Source organism: Rousettus aegyptiacus, unplaced genomic scaffold (genome assembly GCF_014176215.1).
Source record: "Rousettus aegyptiacus isolate mRouAeg1 unplaced genomic scaffold, mRouAeg1.p scaffold_m13_p_1, whole genome shotgun sequence".
NCBI classification, from domain to species: Eukaryota; Metazoa; Chordata; class Mammalia; order Chiroptera; family Pteropodidae; genus Rousettus; species Rousettus aegyptiacus.
The window spans coordinates 122,764,338-122,784,845 of NW_023416284.1; the positions used below are offsets into that span (position 1 = coordinate 122,764,338).

General features: G+C 32.9%; 1 protein-coding gene and 1 long non-coding RNA gene across 4 annotated transcripts in view; one reads left to right on the top strand and one right to left on the bottom strand.

The window, feature by feature from the left end:
• MEI4 (meiotic double-stranded break formation protein 4) overlaps window positions 1-19,713 on the top strand; it is a 166,632-nt gene extending 146,919 nt beyond the window's left edge. For all 3 annotated transcript variants that reach the window (XM_016157353.2, XM_016157352.2, XM_016157351.2), the window contains one exon: window positions 18,930-19,713. In XM_016157353.2, the coding sequence (XP_016012839.2) occupies window positions 18,930-19,199 (270 nt within the window). In that variant the 3' untranslated portion in view covers window positions 19,200-19,713. The remainder of the gene's footprint in view (window positions 1-18,929) is intronic.
• The window catches only part of LOC107517046, a 276,036-nt gene that overhangs the window by 5,113 nt on the left and 250,415 nt on the right, over window positions 1-20,508 (bottom strand). The gene's annotated exons all lie outside the window — the stretch shown is intronic.

Sequence of the window (20,508 nt, forward strand, 5' to 3'; positions counted from 1 at the left end):
AAACAAGTTAACCAAAAAACAAATAAACAAAAAACATTTTGTTTCTCTTGAATTGAAAATAAATGTAAATAGTATTTACTCATATTAAATATATTAAACAAATATGAGTGTTTTACATTCAAATGCTGTGAATACTTTAAAAATTTCAATATCAACTGTCCTTTCTTGAATCACTAAAACTGAATGAAACATTTAGAATTTGAAAGTGATGACGTGGAAATTATATCTTGGAATCCCTTTGTATTGTATATAGAAAAAAATACCATGCCCATCAACCACAGTTAAAATGCCAAATCACAAGGCTTAAATTCAACCAAATTAGAAATTAATCATAAATGTTTATTCCTCCTTAAAATCTAGTTTTTAGGTATTCTCTGAGACTGCGTAAAAGGCCAAATTTAGAACTTTTGGGCCATATATACTTAGATCTATGATTTCACAAGTACTGTGTGATAAACAGCATACTTTTCTCAATATAAAGGTAGAGAAAATCCTCCCTATTTGCTGCAGAATGGCCCATTGCTAGTTGAAGAGATAAAAATGCCCCCCAATACCAGTGACCTTTGTAACCATCTGCAGTACTGACTTCTGCTGCTGCTCTAGAAGTTCTTATGATCTGTCAAAGTGCATGAGAGCAAGGGCCTTTCAGGTCTGTCTTAAGAACTACCCTTCTCTAGTATTTGGGTCTTCACATTCAATCCCCCCAAATTCATATTTAGACCCTCAAGTGTCTACAGCAAATCCAAAGAAAAAAGAATAGAGACTTTTAGATGTACTTAAATAAATAAGCTATCCCAGAACAAGCTATTCTGGTTAGGCAGCTATGCTTCAGAATAACATAGATTTCAGTATTAATGAAAAACAGAAAGTCACTGAGAAGCACAACAGGCAGACAGAAATACTGTGTAAATAAGTAGAGTTTTCTGCCCTCAGAGAACTCTGCATTTTTCTATCATAATACTTAAGACAATTGGAATGACAAATTATGTACATAATTACTCATTTAATGTCTGTCTACTTTTTTTTTAGAATATAAGTACTATGATAGCAAGAACTGTGTTTGTCTCTCTTGGTGACATTGTTAAGGGCATTTTAAAAAATAACTTACAACTTTGTATTAATGTCATTTTGCATAAAGGATGTTAGTAATAATTATAACTTTGGGGCGGGGGATTAATAAGGAAAACATTCGCCTTTCTCAGAGACTTATGTTAAACCTAAAAGTATGAAGAGAAAGAGAAGCCATTTTTTTGCTAACTTCAAAAGAATCTGCAAAGAACTCAGCAAAGTTTTCTTGACCTTTTGGGTGATACCAGTTATGAAAGAAGACACCACCCATACTCCTTCTGCACACTTCAGAAACAGGCTGGCTTTGGAGAAATAGAACTGTCTTTTTGAAATACAAGGAAAATGCTTGAAAGCTTACTAATGGATTTCTCTTCAACAAAACAATTCCAGGAAAAGACAGAAATTCTCTTTTATGAGTTCACCTTAGTGAAGTGGTCTTTTAGCTCACAATCTAGAAAATATGACAGTCTACATATAGAAAATCAAGTAGATTTTAGATAAAGTTTTCTATTAAAGTTAAATATGCAGCCCATGGTAATGATTTCTTATTTAAATTAAATACAATTACTAATATAAAATAAGTATGACCCTCATGCCTTTATTTTTGATATTTAAAAAATAGCTAGATTTTTTTTTTCTAAATATGACTCCATTACTGTCTTTTAAAGTCTGTAATGGCCATTTATCGTCACTTATAAATGTCAACAGTGTGTTCTACTGAATACTAATTCTCCATTAATAAAAAGGTATTCTATACTTAAAATGCTATATTAAACTAATTTATTGAAATCCCCTCAAAATTTCAATATGAATTATGAGTATCAAAGGGGAGAATTATAATATTCACTTTTTTCCACCTTCTCCAAAAAACTTTCGCTTGGAAGAACCTCCTGTGTTTAGTGTTAGCAAATAACACAGTCGACAAAGTGCACTAATTTTTTTAAAAATTTTATTATTATTGCAAATGGATATTGGTGTTTTTCTTTCTAAAGACTTCTGACTCAGATATTTTAACTGATTGCTTAGATCAAATTAGTAGAATACCATGAGTACAAACACAGTTGGATTTCTTTGCTGTTTCTTTTACACATTGGTTTTAATGGTAAAAAGTAAGTGTATCTATTTTATAACAGTCTTGATCTGCTGTTTATATCTCTATATTCCTAAGACCTTTATTAGTTATAAATATGTACCTTTTGGAAGGCCTATACCATTTTCAGTTCTAAATGAAAGGATTTGAGCAGGAAGAAGAGAGTCCTCCAAGTGAAATGAAAGGGTTTTGAACAGCACAGTGACAAAATTAAATAGTATTATGTGAGGGGAAAATCTTATAAAATTTATTTTACATTCTTGTGATTTCCTTAGATCTATATCAGGGCACTATATCTGATAAATGTTGATGTAAAAATCCTCAACAAAATACTAGCAAACCAAATTCGGCAATACATTAAATGGATCAAACACCATGATCAAGTGAGATTTTTTCTGGGATTCAGGGATGGTTCAGAATCTTCAAATCAATCAATGTGATATACCACATTAATAAAATGAAGGATAAAAATCATATGATAATCTCAACATATGATCATCTTGATACAGAAAAATCATTTGTCAAAATTTAACATACATTTATGATAAAAGCTCTCAACAAAGTGTATATAGAGGAAACTTACCTCAAAATAATATAGGCTATATATAGCAAGCCCAGATAATGTCACACAACGGTGAAGAGTTGAAAGCTTTTTCTCTCAGATCAGTAATAAAACAAAGATGCTCACAACTCACCACTTTTATTCGACATAGTATTGGAAATCTTAGAGCAATTAGGCAAGAAAAAGAAAAGGCGTCTAAACTGGAAAGGATATAATAAAACTGTCACTGTTTGCAGATGATATATTACATAATTATAGAAAGCCCCAAAGACTCCACCAAAAAAATGTTCAAACTAATCAATAAATTCAGTAATGTTAAAGGATACTAAATCAATATGCAAAAATTTGTTATGTTTCTACACTATAATAATGAACTATTAGAGAAATAAAGAAAACAATATCATTTACAATTTCATCAAAAAGAATATGATATTTAAAAGTAAATTTAACAAATAAGGTGAAAGACTTGTATATTGAAAAGAAGACATTAATGAAAGAAATTGAAGAAGACACAAAATGGAAATATGTCCCATGCTCATGGATTACAAGAATTAACATTGTTAAAATCTCCACACTACCCAGAACAATCAACAGATTCAGTACAATCCCTATAAAAATTTTACTGACATTTTTCATAAAATTAGAACAAATAATCCTAAAATTTGGATGGAACCACAAAATACTGGAAATAGCTCAAGTGATCTTATGAAAGATGAACAAAACTAGAAGACTCGCACTCCATGATGTCAAACTATATTACAAAGCTATAGTAATCAAAATAGTGTTATTGGCATAAAAACAGATACATAAGTCATGGCACAGAATAGAGAGCCCGGAAATACGCCCATGCATAAATGGTCAATTAATTTATGACAAAAGAAGCAAGAATAGAAAATAGGGAAGGACACTCTTAAATAAATGTTGGTAAAACTGGACAGCAACATGCAAACAAATGAAACTAGACTACTATCTTATACAATACACAAAAATCAACTCAAAATGGATTAAAGACCTGACTGTAAGACCCAAAGCCATAAAACTCCTAGAAGAAATCATAGGTGGTAATCTCCTTGGCATTAGACTTGGCAATGATTTTTTTTTTTTGGGGGGGGGGGGTTACTACAAAAGCAAATACAACGAAAGTAAAATTAAATGTGAAGCTACATCATATTAAAAAGCCTCTGCACAGCAAAGAGACCATCAACAAAATGAAAAAGCTACCTACTAAACAGGAGAAAGTATATGCAGCTCATACATCTGATTAGAGGTTAATCCCTAAAATATATAAAGAACTCATATAACTCAAGAGAAAAAAAGCAATCCAATTAAAAAATGGGCAGAGGATCTGAAAGGCATTTTTTCAAAGACATACAAATGGCCAACGGACATATGAAAAGATGCCCAACATCACTAATTATCAGGGAAATACAAATCAAAACAACAAGCTATCATCTCATACTTGTCAGAATGGCTAATATCAAAAACAGAAAAAGTAACAAGTGTTGACAAGGATGTGGAGTAAAGAAACACTTGTGCACTGTTGGTGGGAATGTAAATTGATGTAGCCACTATGTAAAACGTGGTAAGAGGTCCTCGAAAAATTAAACAGAACCACCATATGATCCAGCAATCCAACTTCTGGGTATTTATCCAAAGAAAATGAAAACACGAATTAAAAATATATATATGCTCCCTCATGTTCATTGCAGTATTACTTACATTAATCGAGGTATGGAAAAAACTCCAATGTCCATCAGTGGATGAATGGATAAGGAAGATGTAGCATGTAGATATAGAATGAAATACTGTTCAGCCATAAAAAAGAATGAAGTCTTGCTGTTTCCAACAACATGGAATTAAAAAAAAAAAAAAAAATCCGAGCTTATCAATACAGGGAATAGATTGGTGGGTGCTGGGGGTAGAGTTTGGGTGAAAGGTATAAACTTCCAGTTCTAAATAAGTAAATAAGTCATGGGGATGAATAACATAGTGACTATAGTTAATAATACTGCATTGCATATTTGAAAATTGCTAAGAGGTAAAGCTTACAAGTCTTTATCACAAGAAAAATATTTTTTTGTAACTATATGATGATGGATTCAACTGGATTTATTGTGGTGATCATTTCACTTATATACAAATATCAAGTCATTATGTTATATACCTGAACTAACTAACATGGTAAGTATCAATTACACCTCAAATTTAAATGTGCAACATGAAGGGGAAATCTTGTGAAAGTTATTTTATATTCTTGTGACTTCCTTAGATCATTCCATACATTCACATAATTTGCCTCAACTTCACAGCACACTACTGTATGCCAATTCAATTCAATTCTGATAATACTTACCTGGAATTAGTACAATCTTCACAGGTTAAAGACATAGTCCCCAACAAGACTACCCTCATTTCAGATGCCAGCCACAATTTGAGGGATCCTTGGCTATCTGCACTTCTGACCAACTGGCTACAAATTTGGGGGAGTTCCTACTGTTTCCATTAGGTTTGATAATTTACTAGAATGACCCACAGAACTCAGGAAAGTACTATACTATTTTATTATAAAGGATACAAATCAGGATCAACCACATGAAAAGACACAAAGTCTGGGAGGGTCCTGACCATATACACTACATACTCTCTCCTTATGGAATCAGGATATAGTACCCTCTTGGCATATCAATGTGTTCACCAATCAGTAAACTCCACAAAGCATTATTTTCCAAAGTTTTTATTTGAATTTCATTATGTAGACATGATAGACAGAATGATTGGGCACATGATTAAACTCAATCTCTAGCCCCTACCCTCCCCTGGAAGTCAGGCTAGTTGAAAGCCCCAGTCCTCTAATTACATTTTTCAGGTGACTACACCTTATTCTTAGTCATCTCCTCAGCATAATCTCAAATTTAAGCTGAGAATAATGAATAATCTCATCAATAACAGACATGCTTATCACTCAGGAAATTCCAAGGATTTAGAGGTCATTTCGCAGGAACCAGGGACAAAGACCAGACAAATTCTGAATTACACAATACATGTTACTACATTTTTAAACTATATTTTTATGAAAAATAATATACCTTTAAACCAATGTTCTTATTTCATGGGAGCCTGTACAGGTTTTAACATAATTGCTTCAGGACTATGTACATAAAACTATTGTTGCCAAGATATTACATTCACACTCATGGATCATTAAAGTAAGTTTTCATATCTATATTAATTATATGCAGTTGTTTATACAGATATGAATATATGTATGAATGTGTACATATGTGTACATGCATACATACACATACAATTTCATAAAATAAATTGTGTATATAGTTTGGGTATTCTTTTTCTCTGAGTTTTCTTAAATCCTGAATCTTTGAAAAGATACTACTACTAAACTTTCTATTATATTTGCTAAGAGTAACTGTTTTATAGTAATTTTCTGAGTACAGTTGTTGTAACATGATCAACTAACTCTAAGACCCACGGAGCCAATTGAGATGAACTATGAGCTTTTATTAGCCTGCCGGTGCCTGACTCTCTACCACGCAGGGTTAGAGAGCAGCCTGAGCTCCCAAAAGAGGCAATTTATAAATCCTGGAACCACACCCTAGTTAACATAAAATAAGCAAGCAGATTACAGATGCAGAAGTTGGCTCACTTGAAAATGTTCCTCCCTTAACACAGTCTCCAGAAATACATTAGTTAGGCTCAAAGAGGTAATGTCATTTGATGGTACGTCATGTCTGAGATCCCTAGAAAAATTAACTATTCTGCATAAGAAAATTTCTGCATGAATAGGTATTTTTTTAAATTTTAACATTTTAGTGAAACTCTGTAGTAAATTCTGTTAAACAGAGTAGATCAAGCATCATTTATGCATTTTTTAGAATCATCATGTTTTTGAATTGTGCTGTATTAGTTACAGCCTTGGAGGTACATTCGAACATATCGCGCTCATTTTCCATTCTAAAAGACCCAGAAATTTTCATGTCTGAGTTGGTTTGTTCTAACTTCTCCTTTGCTATGAATTCTCACTTCTTTTAATTTCCTCTAGCAGCTTTTCCTCTTCTGCCCTTGTTACCATCAGAATTAGCTGATGTAAGTTGAGAGGGCATCTTAGTGAGGACCCAGTGACCCTCCCTGCCTTCACATGTGTATTCTATTAGCAATAGTTTCATGGTAGCCAGTTCAGTGTCTTAGGGGCTGCAATTTCCAGGATGCTTGATGTTTGGAAGTTAGACATCCAGATAAATGTGGCTGTGTTCCCCAAAATTGAGCAACTACTACATCCCTTTATATATAAACATTATGAGTACAAAAAAAAGCTTTCGGATAAAATATTCATTTTTTCTTGCTGAAGCCACTTTAAGTACTTGAAGGTTTTCTGCTGTATTAGTAAATATACCACATTAAAGCTTTTATCATAGTTATGTCAGATCAGATATTACATTTGTGGTTAAATTCAAATAAAAAATATATCACTTCTAATGTTAGCAGCATAATTTTGTTTCTAAAAAAGGATAAAATTTATTAGAATTTCAGACTAAAAATAAGAAAGAAATACAATTATATTTAAAATGTGGTCAATGTCTATTTTAAACATTTCTTTGAAATTAACGTAGCAAACTTGCTGGGAACATAATATTTTTTTCTCAAAACAATACCTTATAGAGTATATATCCAAGTCCATACAACATTGGTTAAGTAATCTAATTGATCTGTCCTATAAATGCAGGTGTCTCCTCAGAATACTTGATTTTAGTTTTGTAATGTGTATCTAAAAAAAAAAAGATTAGCAGTCTTATAACCTGTGTATTAATATATGCATACTAAGTTGTTCTCCTAGTTTTCTTTGTAATGAGTTTAACATGTAAATTTCCCATAATGTGTTTAATTTTCCTTGTAAGCCATTGCTAGTTTAATATTTCAAACAGCAGCCTTTAGAATTCTTCACTGCAATTATTTCCTGAGTACATTCTTCATGTTTTTAACAACTCATTCAGCAGAAATACCAATAACACTGTGGATATAACCCTCTTATAATACATATCTCATTGTATTGTGATTATTTACATATGTAACTCCATCCTGAACTGTGATGCCTAAAGGATTTTAAGCCATATTTCTCATCATTAGTGTGTACTTTCCATCTCAGTATTGTGGGTGACAGACAGTAGCTACTGAGGAAATGTTCCTTGAAGGAGAGAACTAATCAAAACCTAAGTCCTCCTCAGGCTCTATACCTTTTCTCTCTCTCTCTCTCTCTCTCTCTCTCTCTCTCTCTCTCTCTCTCTCTCTCTCTCTTTTAACATTTGTCATCAGGTAGTACTCTCACCAGCCACTAAGATAAGAAATATTTCTCTCGGTCCACTTAGCATTTTTGTGACAGATAAATTTCCCCAGCAGCTTCTCAGCATGAAGATAATGAAAATAGTTCAACCAGAAAAACTATCTCATAATTTGAAGTCTAGTTCCTTCTTCTAAGCTTTCTGCATTATATGTGGGTCTTTTCTTTTAAAAACTTTCTCCTGAGTATCTTTAAATAAAATCATAGTTAAGTATTGGAGGAGTATTTCATGTAGTAGTGAAAAAAACCTAAATGTTGTAATATATTTTAATTTTAAAAAATCAACTAAATAAAAAGTAACAAACATTTAAAATCTTTTTAGACAGTATCATATGGTTGTAGCATGATTGCTTTTTCTTTACATAAAGATAATTTCTATAATTAAATTTCTATATTTCTCCCTTCTTAAAAGTAGTTTATCAAATTCATAAAACTAGACTCTTAAAAAGGTTAAATTTTACTGTATGTCAATTACATCTCAAAAAAATTTGATTTTAAAAAAGGAGAGACGGTGTTAAATTGATTTTTAAAAAAGAACAAGAAATGTTCTTTGCTATTGTCCCAGTCTCTACTTCAGTGACAAGATAAAATGTTGATAGGAACACATAGTTTTTTCTTCTCTGTGTTTCCAAATCTTGTGTGTTGTACAGTTTCACTTAGCCTTTGATAGCAAGTTCTGATAAACTGATTTCATTGAATTAGTGATGATACATATTAAAAACAGAAAAAGACAAATGTGTTGACTTTCTTTCTGTGAACCCAGCCCTGTTCAGTTGGTCTTTGGGAGATAATTAGTAGATTATCTGAGGCCAAATTTGGCTTTCAGTTTCAAAACAAAATTATTGGAAAGAATCTAATCACTTTTGAACCTATCTCCTTATTGCCACTAATCTTGGGCTTTGGATCCAGTGCTCTTAAAATACATACTTTTTTTTTTTTTTTTTTTTTTTTTTTTTTTTTTTTGTTATTTTTGCTTACTTTGCCAAACTTATCAAGGCTTAGCTAAACAGTCTGTAGGATATTTTACCCTCCAGCAAATCTGGCTCCTGCCTTCCGCCTGGTTAGTCAAGTTTTGATATTGTCCTAGCTAATCTTTAGAGACTTAAAGAAGAATGTTTTAGCCTCACTGGCTATTTGGACATTCATTTTCCATCAATAATAGCCATCTGGATCTCTGTTTCCAGTATATATCAGATATTTCACCAGCTTTGATTTCTTTTTTCTCAAGCTTTAGAGTCCTTTTATAGCCCTTACACTGCACTGTCACTATTTACTTTTTCTGCTTTCCTAGATGTGTTCTAGGAGTTCTTCTATGGGTATCTGTATCTCCAGCACTTACCACAGGGCATGGTGCAAGATGGTACCCAACAAATGTCTGTAATAGGACTAAAGGGGGTGCAAGCAGGCAGAAGCATTCAGTTTTAAAGTGGTGACATATTCCCATTCATTTATTTTTGCTTTCATTTCTCTTGCCTTTGAGGTCAAATGCGTAAAATCCTCTATAAAACCAAGGTCCATGAGTTTAGTTCCTATTATCTTCTATGCACTTTATTGTTTCATATTTAGGTCTTTGATCCATTTGAGGTTAATTTTAGTGTATGGTGAAAGCAGTCTAGTTTCATTCTTTTTCATGTGGCTTTCTAATTTTCCCAGCACCATTTATTGAAGATGCTTTCTTTTCTCCATTGCACGTTTTTGCCTCTTGTGTAGAAAATTATTTGCCTGTATATAAGTGGGTTTATTTCTGGGCTCTCAATTCTGTTCCACTGGTCTGTGTGTCTGTTTTTCTGCCAATACCATGTTGTTTTGATTATTGTCTCTTTGTAGTATAATTTGAAGTCAGGCAGTATGATACCTCCAGCCTTATTTTTTTCAGGATTGCTCTGGCTGTTTTGGGTCTCTCGGGATTCCATGCAAATCTGATGATTTTTTTGTTCTATTTTGTTAAAAAATACCATTGGGATTTTGATGGGGATTGAATGAAATCTATATATTGTTTTGGGTTATATGGCCATTTTAACTATGTTGATTCTCTCAATTTATGAATACAGAATATCTTTCCGTTTCTTTATGTCTTCTTCAATTTATTTTAATAATGTCTTATAGTTTTCAGTGTATAGGTCCTTCCCATGCTTTGCTAGGTTTATTCCTAGGTTTTTTTTTTTTTTTGTCAGAATTGCAAAAGAAATTTTTTTTTTCATTTATTTTTCTGAAATTTCATTGTTAGTATATAGGAACACAATGGATTTTTTTATGTTGATTTTGTATCCTGCAACTTTACTGTGTTTGTTTATTGTTGCTAACAGCTTTTTGATGGAGTCTTTAGTATTTTCTATATAAAGAATCACGTTGCTTGCAAAAAGTGACAAGTTAACTTCATTCTCTATTTGGATGCCTTTTATTTCTTTCTCTGATTGTTCTAGCTAGGGCTTTCAGCACTATATTAAATAAGAGTGTTGAGAGTGGGCATTCTTTTCTTGTTTCTGATCTTAGAGGAAAAGCATTCAGTTTTTCATTATTGAGTAGTATATTAGCTACGGGTTTGTCTTATATGGCCTGTATTATTTTGAAGTATTTTCCTTCTATACCCATTTAATTAAGTCTTTTAAATAGATACTGTATCTTGTCAAATGCTTTTTCTGCATCTGATATGATGGTGTTTTTATCCTTTGTTTTGTTTATGTAATGTATCACATTACTCAATTTGCATATGTTGAACCATCCTTGCACTCCTGGAACAAACCCACCTGATTGTGATTTATAATCTTTTTTAATGTATTATTGTATTTGATTTCCTGGTATTTTGTTTAGAATTTTTGTGTCTGTCCTCATCAGAGGTATTAGTCTGTAGTTTTCTGAATAAGTTGATCCATCTCGCACTAGTCAGATAATTGGAGAATATGACATTTTAAGAAAAAGCCAATCAAGCTAGCTCTTTAAATGTCATGTCTTGTTTGGGGACTGGAGGTAGGGACTGGGCTGAATGGACCTTTTTGCAGATGTTCATATCCCATAAGACCGTTTAACCCACACTTATACTTTCTTCATGGCCTTCTAATATCAGAAATGCTTTAAAATAATCATCTCGTGTTTAGGTTCCTCGGTACCACCCTTCTGTGCAAAAAGGAATTCTCTACTAGATTTGTGCTGTCTATGAAGGACTTTCTTGATAGGGGAAAGATGAATCCACAGGTTCCTTACACAGCTCTAGATGAACAATTCATGGTAAGCTTGAAATGCTTCCAATAATTGACCACAGTGCAGTACTTGAATAATAACACAGTAACCTTCCTTTAAGTACAAAGTACCTTATGGATAGGGACTCTATCTTTTTCACTTTGGGTAAAAACATAACAATAATGCTGATGATAACAGGTAATACATAATACTTATTCAAATATTTGTGCTCTTGTGCTGTTTTAAATGTATAATTTAATTTAATCTTCTAAGTAACCTGATGGAGGAGTTACCATTACTATTTCTAAGTTTTAGATGAGGAAAGTAAGGGTTAGTGAAGTTAATACCTTGCCCCAGTCACACAACTAGTAAATAGCTGAGCTGAGATTTAATAAGCAATGAATATGTGTTTAATTGATTACCTTTCTTTACAAAAAAAAAAAAAAAAGTCTTGCTGAGTAAGATTGTTTTCTCAAAGATCTCAACCAGCAAGGGGCCACTGCTAAATCTGTACTTGTTGAGAGTCTCAGTCTATATTTTTGTCAAATAAATACAAATCATCCTTTTACTTTCTGTGATTTTTGTCCAAACTCTTCTTCCACTACAGGCCATTTTTTTTCAGTCAGATCATTTTGCTATTACCTTAATAAATAAACTTAGCCTCAAGAAATAGATTTGAGAAAAATAGGAAATATCGGTTAATGAGAAAATCATTTTTAAACAAGCTCATAACAGTTTAAATTTTTTTGTTATGTATATTTCTTTCATGAATATCTTTCTGTATAAATCTTGCATACTTGTTGAATTATTTCCCATTGGAAATAAGGCAAAATATCAAGATCACAAATGCTAGTAGTCTTAATAGTTTAGAACTTTTCATCTAAGTTACCCCACAAATTAGACATAAGCCCCTTAGAACCAGTCTTCAGGATCTATCATTTAAAGCAGATGACCACACCAGTATCTGTATAAAGCAAAATGAATTAATACAAATTAAATCCTTATTCTTCTTTGGCACTTTGATCAAAAGATGATTCATCAATCTATTCCACTCACTCTCTTTGAGCCCTGGTTCACAATTCATCTCTAGGAAATCTCCCCTAATTAACTTCTCTCTGCCCTCATCAGCCTGTGCTTTATACTCTCTCAGTATGTATGGGTCAGGCACCCAAGTTACAGGAAGAGGAAAAGGATATGACACAATCTTTGTAGGAGACATAGTTTTAAGTGAATGTGCTGCTTTTGCAATAAGTTTACTGATAGTATATATTTATCCAAATATATACGCATGTGCCTGCAATCACATATATACATATATGTTATATATAATATGCATATGGTTCTTCTACTCTGTTCTCAAGCACTGTTGTTAACATGGTCGTGTGTAGTACTGCACAGGGCCTCTAGCTAAGCCCCTGATTTGGCAGCTTTCAGTGCTTTTTCCTGGTCTTCAGAAGCTGCAAGCTGCTTAGTAAACTACTGATAGTGAATTTCAGCATTAAATATAAACATCCAAACTGCAAGCCACACCTCCAATGTGCAGTATCTTTTGTTACATTATTTGCTGTCGAAGGAATGGGACTTTGTTTTTGTCCATTTAGGCATTGCTCTTCTTTTAATGTCAGAGACAGAAGGGAGCATCTTTGCAAAGCTAAGGAACCTTAAGAGTTCCCTTCTTACCTAGATGAAGTCTCAAGGTTCTAATTTAAAAGACTAAAATGGAAGAAGGGAATCCAGACATAGTGAAGGAAGGTACAGACAGCCTGTGTGGGTATACTGAGCAACACAGTGACCTCCAGAATCTGGCCCTTTCTACCATTCCATGAATGGTCCTCATCCTTGGGCTCATGAGAGGCTATTCTACTTCCAAGCATTGCATCCGTATTGCCAAGCAGAAACAGTGGTGAAGAGGGAAGACATGAAGTACATTCTACAGATTTACCTGCTGTTAAAGAGAGCTTTCCAGAAGCCCCACCCAATTACTTATATTTACATCTCTTTTACCAGAATTAGCCTTACAGGAAACTGGAAAATGTACATTTTTTTAGTTGCCGCATTGTCACCCTGAACAAAACTGTTTTTTTTGTTTGTTTGTTTTTGATGAAAAAAGGAGAAAATAGATATGGGGTAAGCAAGTAGCAATATCTACTTCAAAGGTAGTCTTTATAAAAATGTCAAGTTAATCTTGACTGAATTCTAACTAAAACAATAATTAGGAAATCAGCATTATATGTCTATAGCCTTAACTTCAGAATCTAAATTTGAAAGTGAAATTTAACAGCATGTAAAGAAATATTCATATTTTTCACTATTTAAAAAATACCTGCACACTTAACTTTCTCCAGCCCGGCTCAGAAACAGGAAAATAAATGTAAGAAATGTTTTAATTCTGAAAATGTTCTATAAAAATACCTTGTGATTTTTCTACCAGAAAAGTATTACCTTTTCTGAAATTCCCCTATTTTATAATATGAGATTAGGTAATAAGTAGTAGTCATGGGACTATAGAAGCTTCCCCTCAAGACTCCTTCAATTCTAAAAGACCTTGATAGCAACATAAACTGATAGCACTGTTTTAGATATACCCAGCCATATTGCTTGTGTGCTGGGGCTCATTCAATCTTCCCATCAGAGTATTCAGGCAAGATATATGGCTATTTTCCAGGTGGGTATGTTTCACCTATGTTTGGGTATTTTCTAACACTGGTGTAGCTCAGTCTCATGTGATGCTAAGAATATAAAAAAGTACTCCAAAATATGGTAGAAGAGAATCAGCTATCATCTTAATATCATTTATTTTAGTTTTTATTCAGCTAATGCACTAATTCAGAAAGTGTCTGAGCATATGATTTAGCAGAGCAGGCAGCTGCCAGTGTGATGAAATTTGGTAACTGCAGGAAAGGCCTCCCCCACAGACATGCCATTTTAGTCACGTTGAGAGGGAGGGCTGCTAAGGCATGTAAGTTAAGTGCATGCTATCTCTAAAGAGAGGAGTTAGTTTCAAATTCATATTCTATGAGCTGTTAATGTCTTGGAACAAAAGAGTTTTCCATTACTTATTATGGGAATAGGTATTTAGGACAGAGTTAGATTCCAAGGCAGATAAATTCTGCTAAAAGTAAAAAGCAAAATCCAAACAACATGGAGAAATGAGACACTACAGTGAGGACCCCAGCCTACCTTGAAGCAGAGCTAAACATGCCCTAAGTGAGATTCTCAAAGCAAATGGAAAGATACCAAGACACACTCTTCGTGCTTTACACACTTGCCCTGAAATTGTCCAGGATGCTATGGCCTTTATCAGAAGGGAGAACTTCCTTTTACTCTGGGATGAGCACAACCTGGCAATTTTTAACTGTTCATAAAATTATGTCGCACATAAAAAATATAGGTAACTAAAAATTAATCTAAGTAACTTTTCAAAAAAAGTAATCACTTGGTTCACAAAGTCCCCATGTATTTTAAGAGACCAATAGAATAAATACTAGAATATATAGCTAATATCAATAGAAGTGAACTCTAAAATCATTTTTACCACTTCTACCTATTATTGGCATTATAAAGTACTGTATCCTTTTTTCTATAAGATTTGTATATAAACACTACCTAATGTTAATGTCTAAATAGGTATATGTGCTTATAACAATAGGTTCAAAGAAGACTTATCTGTTAACTTACACAGGAATTTGGACTATTCATGGTCATTACTGAGAAGTCTTAAAAATATTTTAAGTATTCCTCACATGATCAAGTTAAATACATTCTATGATTTTTTTTTGTTTGGAATAAAGTGTTTGAAAAGTAATTTTATATTGAAAAATTCCACTGTGATAGGCCTTCAGATAACAACCAATACAGTAGTTCTCCTTTATCTATGGGATATATGTTCCAAGACACGAGTGGATTCTTGAAACTTCAGACACTACTGAACCCTATGTATTTTGTTTTTCTTATACATACATGCCTATGATAAGATTTAATTTATAAATTAGGTAATTTCATGGATAGAATATTTGTTCTTACCATAGATGTCAGCAATTTCAGCATGATTTCTTTTTTCTTTCTATATTAAATTGAGAAAATTCACCTTTTCACTTAAAGGAAACACTTTACAGCTTCTGTTTGTCATATCCAAACTGCCAGCATTACTACTTTTGCACTTTGGGGCCATTATTAAGTAAAATAAAGGTTACTTGAACACAAGCACTGCAATACTGTAACAGTCCATCCGACAACTGAAATGGCTGTTAAATAATGGCCAGATAGGGTATGCGGCGTGGATATGCTAGACAAAGGGATGATTCAGGTCCCAGGTGGGATGGAGCGGGACGGCACGGGAGTGCAATTTAAAACTTGAATTATTTCCAGATTTTATATTTAATATTTATGGACCACAGTTAACCATGGGTGATTGAAACTGTGGAAAATAAATCTGAGGATAAGGGGGACTACTGTCTGTGTCCATAGCAGTGCTTTTAAGTTATTACAATTCTTATGTAGTTCAAAGCAACAAATGTATATCGAGATCTACTATGAGCAATAAAGACATCGTTCTAGGAATTATAGAAACTGTAGATATAGGAACACATTTGCTTCTCTCAATATGTTTAGAGTCTAAATAGATGAGAAGACAAGTATATAACCAGAATATAAAGCACATAGTTAAATATATGAAAATGCTGGCGGGTTGGAGATCCAGAAAGGCTAAATGGATACCTGGCATCTATGATAGGCACTGAATGCTAACCAGGGTCCTGCTAATTAGAGGTTGATAGAAGTCATTCTAAATCAAGGCAATCAACATACAGATACTAAGTATATTCACCTAATAATGTGTAGTCTGATTTACAGCTGTGAGGTACAGTGCAGCTGGAGAAGTTGTTCTTGTTATGCATGTGTTTTTACAGAAAATATCAAACAAAAAACAATCTTAAAATTGGTATGGAAACCAAAAAAGGACCCAAATAGCCGAAGTAGTTGTGACAAAGAACAAAGCTGGAGGCATCACGCTCCATGATTTCAACCTGTATTACAAAGCTATAGTAATCAAAATAATGTTATTGGCATAAAAACAGACATATAGCTCAATAGAACCAAATAGAGAGTCCAGAAATAAACCCATTCTTATATGGCTAATTAATTTATGACAAAGGAGCCAAGAATATGCAATGGAGAAAGGAGAGTCTCAAATAAATGGTGTCGGGAAAACTGGATAGCAAGATGCAAAAGGATGAAACTGGACCACTATTTTATGCTATACACAGGAATTATCTCAAAATGGATTAAAGACTTGAATGCAAGACCCAAAACCATAAAATTCTTAGAAGAAAACAGTAAGCTCTTTGACATTGGTCTTGGCAATTATCTTTTAGATTTGACACCAAAAACAAAAGCAATTAAAGCAAAAATCGACAAGTGGGACTATGTGAAATGAAAAAGCTTTTGCACAGCAAAGAAAAACATCAACACAATAAAAATGCAACCTACTGAATGGGAGAAAATATTTATAAATCACTACCTGATAAGAGATCAATATCCAAGAGATATAAAGAACTCATACAACTCAATAGCAATAATAATCATAATAATTTGATATAAAAATGGGCAGAGGATCTGAATAGATTTTTTGCCAAAAAAATGCACATGACCAACCTATACATAGAAAAATGCTCAACATCACTAACCATCAGAAAAAGGCAGATCAAAACTACAATGAGATATTATTTCACACCTGTCAGAATGGCTGTTTTCAAAACGAGAATAACAAGTGTTGGCAAACGTGTGGAGGAAAAGGAACACTTGTCCACTGTTGGAGGGAATGTAAACTGGTGCAGCAACTGTGGAAAACAGTATGGAGAGTTCTCAAAAATTTAAAAGTAGAACTGCTATATGATCCAGCAATTCCATATCTGTATATTTATGTGAAGAAAATGAAAACACTAATTAGAAAACATATGCACCCTTGTGTTTACCGCAGCATTATTTACGATAGTCAACACATGGAAAAAACCTAAATGTTTATGAATAGATGAATGGATAAAGAAAATTTGGTATATATAAACAATAGACCATTATTCATCCGTAAAAAATAATGAAATCTTGTCATTTGTGACAACACAAATGGACCGCAAGGGCATTATGATGAAATGTTAGAAAAAGAGAAATACTGTAAGGCATCATTTATATGAGGAATTTTAAACAAAACAAAAACAAGCTCATGGTTGCAGAGAACAGATTGGTAGTTGTCTGAGGTGGGGGTTGTGGGGTGGGAAAATAGATAAAGGGAGTCAAAAGGCACAAATTTCTAGTTATAAAGTTATGGGGATGTAATGTACAGCATGGTGACTATAGTTCATAATACTATTGAATATTTTAAAGTAGCTAGGAGAGTGGCTCTTAAAAGTTCTCATTACAAGAAAAATACATTTTATAACTAAGGTGATGGATGTTAACTGCTTTTATTGGGGTGATCATTTTGCAATATATACAAATATCAAATCATTACGTTGTACACCTGAAACTGATATATCAATTATACCTCAAAAAAGTATTAGTTGTCTGTATATATTTGACTCTGTTTATTGACCACCTCATTGAAGAATACATTCCTCTGAGTGCTAAAAGAATGTTTCTTCATTTATCTTTTAGTACAGTGGATAGGTTTGGTGACTGTTTCCAACACATATCTTAATTGGCAAATGATAAAGCCAGTTGATATCTTTATACTGATTTCTACATTCTCTCATGTTATGCTTTCTGTTGCCCATCTTTTGAATCATCACACTTTTAGCCATCTAGGCCAAATAATAACTTCTACAAGACACATCTACATTTTCCCTCATTTCACACAATCCAATCCTATTACTCCCTGACTTTTGTAGACTCGGGATGTGTTCACATCTGGTTGTTTGCAGGTCATAACTCCAAGTTCTCTAAAACTAAGTTACATATTGAAATGTGTTCCTAAAATCCTCTTCCTAAAGATCCTTATGTTATCATTGGCAGAAGTATCACGCATTTGAAGTCTTTGATGAAACAATGAAATCAACACACAAGAATTGGCATGTGTAAGAATCTGCTAAGTAGTCTCAGAATCATCTGAGTAATGAATTATATTAATAATGCAAAGAAAGGATTCTGGAGCTTTGTAAACCAGCAAGAAAAAAAAAGTACTTCAAGATCGTAAAGTTGAAAAAAAGGAAATGTTCTTCTCTGTTCTTTCTCCCTCACATTCTGGTCAAAGGAACAGAAGCAGAAGGGGTTAATTAAGTCAAATACAGTTGACCCCCGAACAACATGGGATTGAACTGCATGGGTCCACTTATACATGGATTTTTTTTTCAATAACTATCTACTGTTTTTGATCTGGGGTCTGTGGATACAGAGGGCTAACTCTGTGCACTGATCTATCCATCGTATATAGGGACTCAAGCATCTGCAGATTTTGCATCCACTCAGAACTCTGGAACCAACCCCCATGAATACCGAGGGACAACTTAAGCTTTAGGGGAGTCAAAAGTTATATGCTGATTTTCAAGTGCATGAGAAAGTCACTGCCCCTGACCCCTACATTGTTCAAGGGTCCACTGTATTTACTTTTTGTCTGAAAATTTAATCTCTTTATTTGGCTTTTTTTGAGCTGAGCTACAAACAATATTTTTTAAATTGTTATTTTCTTGTAGGTGCAAGCCAGTTATGATGTAACACGCTATGAAAATATTTTCTCATTCTTATGGATTCTGGAGCAGCTTCTCCAAAAGGAAAATGAAGAAGGCAGCACTTCAAGTATAGGGCATGACAACCAAGAAATCAAGAAATTTCTTCAGAAGCATGATGAAGCTATTTTCCAACTCTCTGACTCATTTCCTTTATTTACTTTTTATTTATGGAGACTCCGCATTCTCTTGAACTTCGTAGAGATAGAAACTGTTGAGAATAACTCATTTTCTTAGTAATTTACCAAATATCAGAAACATACTGATGTTGAATATATGAAGATCTTGTACCTAAAATATTTTCAAAAATATTTTTTAAATTAGCATTTTAAGTGGATCTTTAAATATAATCATTAATTAAATTTAAGTCGTAAATTGTGTATAAAAGATTATGAGTCATATTTCTATACTAGAATTGGCCAGTATCAGCCTTGTTCCAACACAACTGTATCTTACAATATGTTACTCAATACATTCTTGCTCTATTGTTCCATATAATGGACCGTTATTTGTCTAACTTATAAAATATATTTACATTTTAAAATATTTCCATGTAATAGATACTAAAAAGTAACGGAAGAGATCTTAAATGTTTTATTGGTTTATCAACACAATATTTAAAGTGGTTGTAAATTAGATTGACTTTTTTTCTTACGTAGTTTCACTTATATCACTGTCTATTATCTTGGAGGGAACTCACATAGGAAAAAAATCTTTAATGTTTGTAAAAGTAATTGCTTTTAATTTGACATAATCAACACATTTTTCAAATAATTTTGAAAATATTAATTAGTTGTTTAAATGTTCTGTGTTCGTTTTTTCAAAAAAAAATGTTTTGATTCTGTTGATTATAGATAATATTCTTATTATTGTTAAAATAATAGGAATTTAGTTGTCATATGTAATAAGTCATTGAGGAAATTTTCACAAATTCTTACATCTGTCCAGAAATATACTTCATACTTACTGAAAGTATATTTATACTTATTAAAGCTATTGGTTGAATTTTTCAGTTACATTGTTTCATTGACTTTTTCCAATTATTGGAATAATAACCAACTAGCTTAATGAGCACACATTATAAACTTTCCTATAGCACAATTTAGGGCACAATGGATACAAATTTGCTTCATTATGTGTGATATTGTTTTCATAAGTTAATTACCATTCCTAAATGCCATTGATATATTTTTTAATGTATGTAAAATCATATTGTTATTTTTCATGGTTATTTTTGGAGTTATTTCTAGCTTTCTAGAAAAGATAAAGCCTTTTTTTTTATAATTCTGAAATTCAATGCATGTATCGGTCAGTGACTGTTAAGTAACAAAAAGCCACCAAAATCTCAATGACATAAAGCAGTACTTATTTCTCAGATGTTTCTGGGTCACTTGGGGATCAGCTCATCTGAATTGGACTCTGCTGGAAAGCTCTACTCAGGTTGCAGATTCCACTAGGCTAGGCTCCTTTAAAATTGGGCTATGGTCTCTTTCACATGTGTACATTCTGAAGCCCAAGCTAAGAGAGGAAAGCAGCTCAGGGGAAG